The 13,668-nt window shown below is 42.2% G+C and overlaps 1 protein-coding gene across 2 annotated transcripts in view; it reads right to left on the bottom strand.

Annotated features, from left to right (window-relative positions):
* ANO6 (anoctamin 6) overlaps positions 1–12,710 on the bottom strand; it is a 201,244-nt gene extending 188,534 nt beyond the window's left edge. For both annotated transcript variants that reach the window (XM_067696281.1, XM_067696282.1), the window contains exon 1: positions 12,286–12,710. In XM_067696281.1, the coding sequence (XP_067552382.1) occupies positions 12,286–12,358 (73 nt within the window). In that variant the 5' untranslated portion in view covers positions 12,359–12,710. The remainder of the gene's footprint in view (positions 1–12,285) is intronic.
* Positions 12,711–13,668: the final 958 nt, after the last annotated feature.

Raw genomic sequence — 13,668 nt, 5'->3', positions numbered from 1 at the left:
TGGAGGGTTCAGATAAAAGCATGGCAAAGGGTTAATGATAGGATCTCTTATACTTGATCTCAATGGCATTTATAAGGAAAACAGGCTCCATCTGAAAGGAATTAGTTGTAATGGATATAACAATAAGTTGAACAATACAGTCATATTGCCTGCTAGATTTCAGTCATGTATGAAAAGATCCTAACACAGAAAAATAACAGGATTTTTTAAGAGTAAATGGAAACAATTTGCATCTGCTTCTTTCTGTCCTATCAACTGAAAACAAAAGAAGTTTTAACTTGCATCTTCCATATTACTCTAATACCAGGGTACTGGCTACTCACAGTGAAGGAATTCTGGAGAGTGTTTCTCTATTTTTTTAATTTTCTTTTCAATATTTTTTTATTGAAGTATAGTTGATTTACCCTGTTGTATTCATCTCTGCTGTACAGCAAAGTGATTCAGTTACACATATATATAGTCTTTTTTTATATTCCTTTCCACGGTTTATCACAGGATATTGAATACAGTTCTCTGTGCTATACAGTAGGACCTTATGGTTTAGAGAGTGTTTCTCTAGTATTAGGATTTCTCAAGGGGAGAAATTCTTGAGAGAGCACCTCAGGGTCTCTGTGGGGCTTTTCCACCATCACACAAATTCTGATTCATGCTTCAGGGGCTTGGTTATGACTCTCAGCCAAAGTCGGTCACTTCCAAACAGGAATGAGTCACACCCCACAGCGACCTGTGCAGGAAGACCAGAGAAGCAGCTCCCGGCTGAGAATCTAGAAAAGGCATTCTTGTTAGCTCCCCGCCCCGTTCAAGTCAGGAGAGGAAAGGATGGAGCACAGGAACAAGAGGTACCTACCCCATCTACCCATCCTCCTCTGACAGCTCAGGGAAAACGCACAGAATTGCTTGCACCCAACCTCACCTTCTCCTCCAACTTCAGTTAGAAGATTATGCTACACCGAGCTACAAAGACAGACAGAAAGGAACTGGGAGTGACCCACGAGGTTTTGCTGCTTTCCAATGCAGTGCTGACATTTTAGCCCATCTACCAAGGAAAGGAGAGGCACAGAACCGAAAGTACAGCAGTAATGCTACTTGCTCACCTTCGCAAGGTGCGTTAACAGCTACTGAAATCAATACAAAGAAAGTTCCTGCGTGGAGGATTCCCCCAGTACAGCTGAAGTTGTGAGCCTGAAAACACGTGCGGCGTTTTACAGGTTAATCTAATGTACATCTTGAGCCTTCCTGTAGACCTGCTTTTTAAAGATTATAGTCTAAGTCCATGCTATTTTTAGAATTATGAGAAAAACAGCTGTACTTGTCAGCCATCCCCCAGGGAGGGCCCAGCCCCCTGAACCGGCTTTGGATACACCCCACTTCCGTCCTCGGCTGTGTTATCCTGGTTCTGTCTCTTTTTTCACAATCTTTACATATAATTTGCTGGTGATCGGTGGGCATGTTTGTCTTCCCTGCCAGCATGGCTACTCGTCGAGGGCAGAGGCCGTTTCTTCTGTCTTGTGTATTAAATTCCTAGTGCCCAGCACAATGCCTGGCACAGAGAAGGTGCTAAGCTGACATTAGGTAAATGAATGGATTTCCACATGCATTTTTGGATTTTATTTGATCACTTATTAGAATATAAGCTCCACCGATAGATGTGATCTTCTCTCCCTGGTTCTATCCTCAGACCTTGAATAGCACATGACCTATAGGAAGTCTTCAGAAAATATTTACTCAATTAATAAAGATTGTGAGATAAGATCAAGCCAGTGCTCTGAGCTAAATGAAATCTCTATGTACATGACTTTTTAAAAAAGCAATAGACCTGATTTAGGAAGGCCACTGCTAGCAATTCCATGATCAGCTTGCAAAGGGATTTCTGTGTGTGTGCCAAAGTCAGTCAGTATGGTGACTGAACTCTTCAAAGTAAGTATTTTGGAGTAGAAAACAAGCCACTAGCCACAGTTTAGGCAACTGTAACCCTCAGGAAAACCATGATTACCCCATTGCTCAAAAGCCATTTGCTGTGTTGCTCACCCTTAGAGTGGAGGGCAAAGCCTGTTAGAAATGTTCACGTCTCCTCTGTGATTTGTAAGCTGCAATATGCCTGTTATAGAAGCATGTACCCAGTGAGTACTAAATACTACCTAAATTTTTTTTTTTTAAACATCTTTATTGGAGCATAATTGCTTTACAATGGTATGTTAGTTTCAGCTTCACAACAAAATGAATCAGTTATATATATACATATGTTCCCATATCTCTTCCCGCTTGTGTCACCCTCCCTCCCACCCTCCCTATCCCACCCCTCCAGGCGGTCACACAGCACCGAGCTGACCTCCCTGTGCTATGTGGCTGCTTCCCACTAGCTATCTACCTTACGTTTGGTAGTGTATACATGTCCATGCCTCTTTATTGCTTTGTCACCGTTTACCCTTCCCCCTCCCCATAGCCTCAAGTCCATTCTCTAGTAAGTCTGTGTCTTTATTCCTGTTTCACCCCTAGGTTTTTCATGACATTTTTTTTTTTTTCTTAAATTCCATATATATGTGTTAGCATACGGTATTTGTCTCTCTCTTTCTGACTTACTTCACTCTGTATGACAGACTCTACCTAAATTTAAATGGAGGCAGGAAATATGAGACAATCTGGCATCTTGTGGATGGAGGATAGGCTGAAACCCAGGGGACAACAGGAACTGCAGTCCTAAGTGCAGTTAACTGAAGGATGTAACTCTGGCTTTTACTGAAAAGTCACTTCTAGGAAAGCCTTACTTATAAAGCAAATAACCTTAAACTCTACTGTATTTGGGGATTAAAAAGAGCCTTCTTCCTATGCTTTTGCTCTCACCTACCCAAATGGAATGGAACGTCTAACTTTTCTTAGGTCTGATGCTGCTAGAGGGGGCCTGGCAGTGTTTAATTTCTAACAAACTGATGTAGGCTGAATCATTCCCAAACTTCAAGCTTACAAAATGAGAAACATTATTTCATATACCTATTTTGCAAATTAGGTATGGATTTTTTTTTTATATCACTAAATTCAAAACAATTCAAACCATAAGGGTAGCAATTTCTCTGTGTGTTCATGTCTTCTGTTCTATCATTTTGATCCGTATCACACCCGTCTCTTTTAACAGGTTTTACTTCAAACTTTTCAATAAAACTCAATGAACAGACATTTTAGTCTTGTAGGCAAATTAAACATTTTAGAATTTTCCCGTTTAAAAGAACTGACCATTCACATAAGCAAAATTACATATTTATTTAAAACTACATATTTTATTGTTTATTTCATTGAAAGTTCACATGATCAATATCAACTTTACCCTTTAGACTTTGATAAAAGATACTTTCAAAATCTTAAATTTGCTAGATTAAGAAATGCTCCTATTTCTCACACATTTTCTTTAGTGTAAAGGCTATCAAAGTATCATTTAAATTTCATTATATCTTTATCCTATATTCTCTTACCTTTCTTACTAAAATTATATATATTCAAAGGGATGATACAATTCTATTGTGAAATCCATCTACTGGAAAATCCAACTTAGGTTACGCCAGTCACTTACATTTCTCCATTTTTAGTTGCTTTATCAGGACTGTCACTATTATTTATTGGCCTATTATGTGCCTGGAACTGTTCCTCATCCTTTTATATGTTAACTTTAAACTTTATAACAATTCCGTAAAGCATCATTACCCTTTCTGTATTATTATCTCTACTACACTTTTCTAATATGGAAACCAAGGCTCCAAAGTTTTATGAACCTGTCCAAGGGTTGATCTGTGTCCAAAGGCCTACCTTTCCAATCATAGCACAGAGCTCTTCAATAGTCAATATCTTTCATTCATCTCCTCATTCATTCAACAAACTTGTATTGATCGCCTATGCTGTGCCAGGCATTAAGCTGCTCACTGAGATGATAGCCTCAAGATGCTCACAGTTCAATGAAAACGACAAAAAATGACAGCTATATAAGTGGAAGAATGGTAAAACTGCTAATAAAAAGCAAAAGAGATACGTCTGAGTTAAAATATAGGTAAAAGCAGCTATCTATAATACTAACGTTAGCTCATAATTATGGAGGGCTTTTAGTGTATCAGGCACCACCATCCTGCAAAGTAAGCTTTTTAAAATCGTCATTTTTAACACAATCACCTTTGAAGTAGGTTCTAATATTAGCTCCATTTTACAGAGGAGGAGAAAGTTATGTTAATCACTCAAGGTCACACCATTAGTGAATGTCTGGACTAGAATTTGAACTTATACCTGTCTAAAACGTAAGTTTAAGTAGTGGTGCCCTCCACCTCTGCAGACCCAGGCTAAGTGTCGGACAAAAGTACTGAGTCAGAGGCAAGATAACAGACTCAACTGGGGAGAAGGAGCTGACGTGGATAAATAAAAAGGACCACAGGCCAGCAGAGTGGCCCCTTTCTCCCTCACCACAGATATTCGTAGTCCAACAGGACGCAGGTCCACATCCTTGGCCAAGGTGAGGCTGTCTGTAACAGACGGTGGAAATGATCTTCCAACACAGGGAAGAGTCATCCTTCTCTTTTGCCTCCAGTATAAGTACCTCTAATGAAATTCAGGTTTTCATCTGCAAATCCAAACCTCAAGAAAAGATCATTTTCACCTGATCCCTAATACCTACACTTATCCAGGGCTTTGTTGGGGGGGGGGGAATCCCTGGGGCCTCACCTCTCCTTCTTCCCTCCAGATCCAAGCGGATGTCGATTCCCAAGGCATCCATCCCCCAGCCCTCTGAGAGCGGGGTTTGAGTATGCCGAGGCAACAAGGGGCTGAGAAGGTCCCCTCTGAGAAAGGCAGGATAATCTCCAATTCTAGAAGACATTAAGAGGACGAGCGGCCAAGACTGACAGTGCCTGCATATGTACAATGATCAGAAATTGGGAAAGGGGTGGTGGGAAGGATGTCAAAGTCAAGTCAAAGGTTTTTAACACCAGGTCAACAATCTCCCTTCACTGCCTTGTGACTTCCCTCTCTCCACGGAATGGGGAACACTATGAAAGATCCTCCATGTTTCCACAATTCAGTAGTGACAATGGAGAATCTCATCATCAATCAAAACTCTCTCAGTTTTAATCTCTCTCCTCAGTTCTCCTGTGATATTCTAAAGGCTCGATTTGTAATAAAAGCTATTCACTTCTTACTTAAAAAAAGTCTTCTTCCTCACTTCTTATGCATTCAGTTACGTGGTGACACATGGGGGCATACATACTTGGTAAGAACTGCCTGACAGCAATTGGGAGGATAGGATAAGCCACATGTGCTACCAATGGAAATACAATCCCTACATTTATGAGCCATTTATTGGGAGCCAAGTGTCAGCTGTTGGAACCTTTTGCTAAGATTCCCTGAAAGAGATTCCCCCTGAAATAGGTTTCCCGGAATCTGAATAACACTGTCATTCTGTCAGAAGATCAGTAAGAGTATAGGAAAGCACACTCAGTGATTATCTCTTTGCAGAAACCACATGCTATTCTTCAACTCTTTTATCTTTAAGTACATGTGTCTGTAGCACAGCCACGGTCATGATCACCCTTAACCTGACACTTAGTGGACAGTTCCTGCATGCATAATATGACACAGAACAACACAAAACCAGGCAAGGACTTAGAGCTCTCCAAGGTTAAGAGTAACAGTTCCGTATGTATAGCTGATTCACTTTGTTATACAGCAGAAGCTAACACACTATTGTAAAGCAATTATACTCCAATAAAGATGTTTAAAAAAAAAAAAAAGAGTAGCAGTTCCCATGACTGCTTTTAAATAAAAAAATTCATTATGATGGTGATATTGTAACTGCCACTCAGGTAGTGTGAGTGAAAAGGCCCCACACCCCCCATTGTACATGCCTTCTTGCATCCTCCTAGCAACCCCACATGGCTGAAAAGACAGGCTGAGAAGCCAAGAAACTTGCCCCAGGTGATAGATTCTAGGTGCCAAAGCCAACCGCTAATTGAGGTCTTCTGACTGCAGGCCTGTCTCCTTCCCTCCTCACAGTTCTCCATCAGCACAGCCTTCACAGGCTCTTTCTTCCTTTTTGTTTTTCAAATGTCCTCTTTAGGGATTAACTTTCCCCAAAGAAACCAAGAAACTCAGTCTTTAAAATCTACTTTCCCTAAGTAGCATCTAAGATCAGTGAGCTTACACTGTTTCTTCACTATTTGTATTACTTAGAAACAAAGGTGTGTTTTATTTGTTTTTCTTTTGTCTCTTTAGAAAAAAGTATCTTATGTTTTACACAGATTGAGCATTCAGGAATTGTTTAATAAGTAACAGTAGAAGGAAATAAAATGATACAACAAATGAATGCAATTGTTTAAAATCATAATATAAATTATAATAAAACACTGAAAATAATGTTAAGGGTCTAAGTTTTATATGTGGGGAGGGTGTATTTTTTTTTTAATTTAGTGGGGAACAATTTTTCTTAAAAACGTTGCAGAAATCAGAAAAAAAATTTTTTTAATGCTTAAGTCTGTGTCTATGGGATGCCACAAGAAAAATCTAACCATCACCCTGTCTGTGCAAAGCCAAAGACTATTTTTCAAACGTCTAGATAGAATGTCTGAAGAATCATAAAAAAATCAATTATGTAAACACAATCTTAGTTTATATAAAACAAGCTTTATAAACAAGCCTGTAATTTGCATAATTCTACTTTGTGAAAGAACATCTATTTACATGACTTTGACCTTTGGCTAAAGTTCTGCCAAAGTTAAAATAAAAATTATAGAAAAGAGAATTTTAATGACTAATATCCTTTCTTCCCCCAATTTCAAGTATTTGTATTTTTAAATAATGTAGGAAATAGTAGAGTTTCAATGTCTCAGATTGAAAGCATTAAATATAAAAGCAACATCTGGACTTCACAAAAGAATATATTTTCTTTCATTTGTATTTTTGGCTGCTGAATAACTTACTGCAGCAAGTTCTTTCAATTAGTATTCAGACATGTAGCCAGGGCAGTAATAAGACCACGGCAGAGAAAGTTGCCTATTAACCCTTCAACTTGTCTTCTGTGCAAACGTTCTATCTGATTTGGGGCTGAATAGTATTTGGATTGCTCTTTGGTACATGTCCAAAATATTCTATTGTTGACATTTTCACCTAGTATTTAAACTGGCTGCTCCTTGGGATGGCTGCTAAATAATTTTAGTTGCCTTTAAAAAAGCAAGACAAAACTAAAAGAAAAGCAATAATGGCATAAGACAATCACTTGACTGTATTAAATTCTCACAACCTCTACATTTACATATGAGTTACCAATCAGTCAAGGAGTACGTTTCCTTGGTTGAAGGTGATTGGAAATGATGTTTTTCTGTTCTAAAAATCGTGATTTTTGCACAGACCCAGCCCTGAATGATTTGTATCAAAAGCAGATCAAGCAGCTTAAATCTTATAGCAAACAAAGCTTCCTGTTACAATCTAAAAAACAATCCCTTAACAAATGTTTGGGACTATGTGAAAAGCATTACTATATGTAGGCTGTAGCATACAAAGGGAAATAAGATAGCACTTCTCCCCCTAAGACTATACGTTTTAAGATTTACTGAATTGACTGGAATACAAAACACAAACTGATATGTATGATAACATAAGAAAACCTTAAGTATTAGCTAGAGTCGAAACTTCTATAAAATACAATGATTTTAATCTAACTTGCTACAAATAACGCTTTGAGAGTTCAAGACCATCCTTTAACTTAAAGCCTGACTGTGGAATTCTTAACAGTATAGTATAATCTTCCCCCAAGAATGTCAGAATTTAAATAATATCTCTGAGGGAAATCTTCACAGGAGCTTTTAGTGTAAATTCCTTGGTTTCTAAGAGGAAAAAACACAAATATACAGCAATCAACATACGTGACTGTTACAACTCCTTGAGGAAAAAAAAGGGGTGGGGGGCATGTGTGTAGAACTCTTTTCCTCTTTTAGACCTCTGTTTGTGTCAGATCCAAAGAATAATGAGACTTGTAAGATGAGACTGGGGAACATTTTGGAAAGCAATTATTTGACTTGAGAGTCAGAACATGGAAGCTAAATTGTGACTGTGGATTTGAAACTGAAAATAATAAAAGGTTTATGCAACAGGTTAAGACTGACTGTGTTCAAAGAGAATGACTTTAAGAATAGTTTGCTTTGTTTTTAGCTGTCATACCCTGGTAAAGAATACACACACACACACACACACACACACACACACACACACACACACACACACACACACCATTTACACTTGTCATAGCAAATAAGGCAAGGGCAGCATCAAGGGTGATTTGTTGAGAAATCAGGGAACATTTAGGAATGCTCAGGACACTCTACTGTTCTAGCTCCTTCCCTCACCTATCTGGTTATTCGTCCAGGGCTGGCATAGGCACTGCCTCTGTAGAGCCATCCTGGATTCCCCTAAGCAAGGTTACATGTTTTATCCTTGGTACCACCACTGACCCTGGTACACATCTTGATTACAGTACAGCATTAATCACAGATGACTGCAATTATCTATTCATATATCTGCTTCCTTCCTAGATAGTGAGGTTCCAGAGGTCAGGGACCACAGAACCTAGAAGAGTTCCTGGAAGAGTATGTACAATCAACGTTTTTATAGCAGATGACTGTGGGCATCTCCAGGTGCCAAAGAAGAGAACTCCATGAGGGCCATAAAAACCACTAAGCATTATGTTTATTATTCATTTATTTATTTAATTAAATAAATTTACTTAATTAAATAATTTAATTTATTTGTTTAATTATTCAAAGTAATTCATTTATTCTTTCTTTCAACAATGATTTGCTTGGCTTCCACTGAATATCAAGCACCATTCCAAGCACTAGGGACATAGCTTAGAACAGAAAGTACACAAAACAGCTGCCTTTGAGAAGCTTTCACTTTAGAGGGTGAGGAAGTGAGAATTTTCTTAAATTATAGTAATGGCATGTCTACAACATTTGGGATATTTTGCATGACCTAGTCTCAGTCCCCAAGAAATTTACATTCTAGTTGGGGGGATTAATTAATGCAAAGATAATGAATAGCAAAAATACAAGGTGAATGCTAATTGCATGGAACAGAAAAATAAGGGGTGTGAGCATTCATCGGTGGGTGCTTTGGGCTAGAGGGAACAATAGCTTCCTGGGATTGTGACAGGTTTAGAAGGAGAGAGAGCTGCTGAGAAAGAGGAGAGTCCAGTATTACTGGGAAGGGGAATGGTCTGAGCTAAAGCAGAGAAGAATGTAAGGCTTGTTGGAACAATACAAAATTCTCCCCTCCTGCACATCTGTTCTCCTCCACCTGCCACTGCCCTCAAGTCCAAGAGTCATCCCAGGCTCCTCTCTGCTTGCTGGACACATTCGGTCTCCAAGACCTTGGAGATGCTGCCTCTTTCATGAGCTCTCAGACCCACTCCTCTATATTCTCATGGCCACTGCAGGCCATTTCTGAACCTGACTACCAGAAAGGCTTACCTCAAGCATCTCCCCTCTCCAACCCATTTCCCAATGCACTGCCAGGGAGATCTTTCCAAAAGCAAATTTGATTCTATCACTCCTTTCCGTATAACCTTTCTGGAGCTCCAAATCACCTACAGGGTAAAATCCAAAACCCTTAAAACGTTTGGAGGATTCTTCATGGTGCCACACCCCCCTGCCTTCCCAGCCTCGTGACTGCTCCCTTCCACCATAGGCAGTACTTGAAACTCCAGACTCTCCTCCTGCCCTTTATGCCTGCCTGCTTCTTCAGCACCTGGCCCAACAATCTCTTCTTTGCAGCGGTCTCCCATCCTCCTCCACAGCTGTGTATGTACCTCAATAACAGCACTTACTGCAATGGTTGGTTCCATGGGACCCACCTCTCCACAGCCAAAGCATGCATCTTACTCATTTTTTGCCTCCCAACACCTAATCCTACAACTACAAAAGTATTAATTTCAGTAGACTATGGAGGGTGGGATGCAAGAAGAGTAGAGATATTTAACTTTTTCTTAAATATATCTATACTGTTTGACTTGATACAACTATCAGGTTAATACAAACTAGCCCAAGTTAGTTTTCTTTCTAAATTGAGATCTACTGATGGCAGGTTGGAACAAAGCTCAAAGTCTCTTGCTTACTTCAATTTCCATTTGGGTTTTTACCCTTATTTATTTACAACTGTCAGTGTAAACAGTGACACCTCACCATAACAGATGAGTGTTTTCCTATGAAACAGACTGTGCTAATTTTATTGTAACTTTTTAAAGTTTGTTCCTATGATTTATATTGTATGCAATCATGATTTACTACGGCAGCCTGCTAAATAGTAGCATTATATATTATGTGACAGCTGGAGTGACCCGCTGAAAAGGGCATCAGTATGCACAGGTCTTGCAAGTCAGAAAACCTGGGTTTGAATCTTAATAAGCTGTGTGAGAAGCTAGGCAGATGAACCTGTGAGCGTCAGTTTTCTCTCCTATAAAAAAGAATACTACTATTTGCTCCCTCCATAAGAATGGACACCTAATAAACTGTTCTCAAGTGAATGAAAGGTAATGCTAAACCATGGAGTATAATCCCTTCTATTAAATTTGTTTTTGGATTTAAATGAGCAGTGCCTACAATAGCCAAGATATGGAAAGACGTTAATTGTCTGTCTACAGATGAATGGACAGAGATGATGTGTCATATATATATATATGTAATGGAATATTATTCAGCCATGAGAAAGAAGGAAATCCTGTCATTTGCAACAACAAGCAAATGGAACTTGAGGGCATTATGTTAAGTGAAATAAGGCAGAGAAAGACAAATACTGTATGATATCACTTATATGTGAAATATAAAAAAGGTGAACTCACAGAAACAGTAGAATGTGGGGGGGGGGCGGGGGAGGTGAGGAGATACTGGTCAAAGGGTACACTTCCAGTTAGAAGATGAATAAGTTCCAGGGATCTATTTCCAGCAGAGTGATTAGAGTTCATAATACTGTATCTTATACTTTGAGAGAAGATCTTAAATGTTCTTGCCACAAAAAATTAAGTGACACAATTAAGTGACGTTGCAGAGGTGTTGGCTAACTCTATGGTGGTAATCATTCTGCAACTTATAAATGTGTCGAATCAAGACGTTGTACACCTTAAACTTACACATTGTTATATGTCAATTATATCTCAATAGAGCTGGAAAAACCAGAAAAATAAATGAGCAGAACCTAAAACGTGAACGAAAAACCACATCTATCTCCTAAAATGACTTCTAAAGTTATTAGAGAAGAAGGTATTAGAGAAGCATATATTAGAGAAAAGTATTAGCACATGAGCAGGAACTGTTACGTTTTTAAAACTGATTTGGCGTCCAGGAAACTGAGTCAGAGTCTGCCTAGTAATTTAACTGCTCGTCTTCCGGACGGACCCAATATGCCATCATTCCCTGGCAGTGTTCTCTTTAGGGACCAGATTTTCTCCCCACTGCTCCAATTGCTTTCGCCTTCCTCACCTCCTCCCACTCCGTTTGTTTGTTTAACTCTTAAACAGCTCTCCCTCCGTTCTGTCCACTCTTTCTAAGCACTTTTAACCAGAAATGGGGCACCGGGGCCCTCTGGACGGGTAGGAAATGCCTTGCGGTCCACCCAGACTAAGGGCTTCCTCCTCCCATCCGTTCCCCCGCGGGTGCTGCTGATGGAAAAAGGATCCCGGCCCGCGCCCAGCGGCCACAAATTAGTTCCCGGGCCGCCCCACCCAGGCCCAACCCTCCGTCCCAGAGCCACGCCGTTTGCTTTCACCTTAAGGAGGATTCAGGCGGGTCACACCCCTGCTCTCCCAACCCGGGCGCGCTCCCCGAACCCCGCCCACGGGCTCGCCGCCCACGCCTGTTCGAGCCGGAGAAAATGATCCAAAAGTTGTTTTTCTGAGTCAAGACTTCCGCGCTCGGGGGCGTCCCCGTATCTACCGTGACTACTCAGGGCCCGCGTCCCTCGCCCGTCCGGAAACTGACCTAGGGGCCGATGCGTACCCCGCGCCTCCCCGGCTTTCCCGGGGGCCGCCCGCTCGCCCGGCGGTCAGCGGCGCGAGGCAGCCGCACTGCGGCCCGGGGCGTGCGGCGCGGGCTTCCCCCCACCCCCACGGCCCCCCGCACCCGAGCTCCTCTGAGCGGCCGAGGGTCCCCGCCAACTTCCATTCCCGAGGGCGCGGCGCCCACGCGCAGTACCCGACTTCTCCCGCTTTGGCTCGGGCTTTCGGGAGCGGACGCGGGGCCCGGCGTCAGCTCACCCCCGGAACCCGCGGCTCACCGATATCCCCATCGTCGTCGTCGTCCTCCTCCAGCTCCATTTCTAGCAGACCGTCCCTGGTCATCATTTGCATGGCTCCCCCCGGAGGCGGCTCGGAACTTGGCGCGAAGTTGGGGGCTTTCGGGGTCCGGAACGACGGCGCTCGGGCGAGGCCGGCGCCCGGGCGGGGACGGCGGGGCGCGTCTCGCTCCCGGCTCAGGGGCCGCTGTACTCAGCCCGCGCTCGGGGAAGCCGAGCCCAAGCGGCCGCCGACCCGAGCCCTAGAGCCCAAGGCAGCCTCTGGCCACCGGAGCCGGGCCCGGCCACTGAGCATGCCCAGTGAGCGCCGAGGCTCGCTGAGGAATGATTGAACTTCCCCCGGTTTATAGGCTCTCAGAAGGAAGTCGGGAGAAGAGAGGGAGTAGCCGGCGCCCGCGTTGTGCACGCGACTGAACTCGCCGAAGGGGGAGGCGAGAGCACGCGAGGGTGGGAGTGGGGAGGGTTCCCCCGAACGTTGCCTCCAAACGAGGCAGCTTTCTGTTCCAAGGTCATATATGGGCACGTCCGGAGCCTCGCTCTCTTTGACATATGTTACGAGAGAGGGGGGAAACGCTGCTGGAGCTCCCAGGCAGGACCCTGAAGGAGAGCGCGTTTGCATGGTGTTTAAAGACGAAGTGGGGGCCAATGGAGGATGTTGTTAAAGTATCAATTACTCTGACTCCAAGTGGGGGAACGTGTATTCTGTAGGGAAAATGGGGAGGGGGCAATTACAGAGGAGGTCAAACTCGTAGATGAGAAACAACTGAAAAAAGACCAAGAGAGCGAGACCTAAAGAAACACGTTCACAAAAGGCAGGAGGATTTCCGCCTCAAGTGAGGTTAGGAGGCTGGAGAAGCGCCACCTACCCCCGCCCGCAGGAGCGCGCATAGGGAGTGGTCGGAAGATGATCACTGAGCGTGCAGCGTATGGGGACCTTGAAAACTTCATCCTCGGTATCACAAAGGCAAAAGAAGTGAAGACCTCCACTATGGGTTAGGTATAAATTATTATAAAGCACTGTGAAAAAACGTCAGAACCAGAGGAAACAAAGTACTGAAATAAAGTTGAGGCAGAGAGTATAAGAAGACAATGCTGGAGGCCAGAGGGAACAGTAAGACAAATACAAAGGGATTTCTGCTTTTAAGATACATGGGGTAGTTTGAACTGCGGCTTCCTGGGATTGTGCATCCGCAGAACTTTTTTCAAAGAAGCTGGTGAAATCAGATGGGTCCATTTTGACTTCTCAAAAGGGCTAGAAGGTGTATTTGTAATCCTTGTTATATTCATTGTTCCCCTAACACTTATTGAAACTTTTTATATTTTTTCCACTTAATTCAGAATTGTTATGATAATTAGAATATTCAG

The sequence above is a fragment of the Pseudorca crassidens genome, chromosome 11, assembly GCF_039906515.1.
Source record: "Pseudorca crassidens isolate mPseCra1 chromosome 11, mPseCra1.hap1, whole genome shotgun sequence".
Classification (NCBI taxonomy): Eukaryota; Metazoa; Chordata; class Mammalia; order Artiodactyla; family Delphinidae; genus Pseudorca; species Pseudorca crassidens.
The sequence above is the reverse complement of the archived record's forward strand: the minus strand, read 5'-3'. Positions and strand labels throughout refer to the sequence as shown.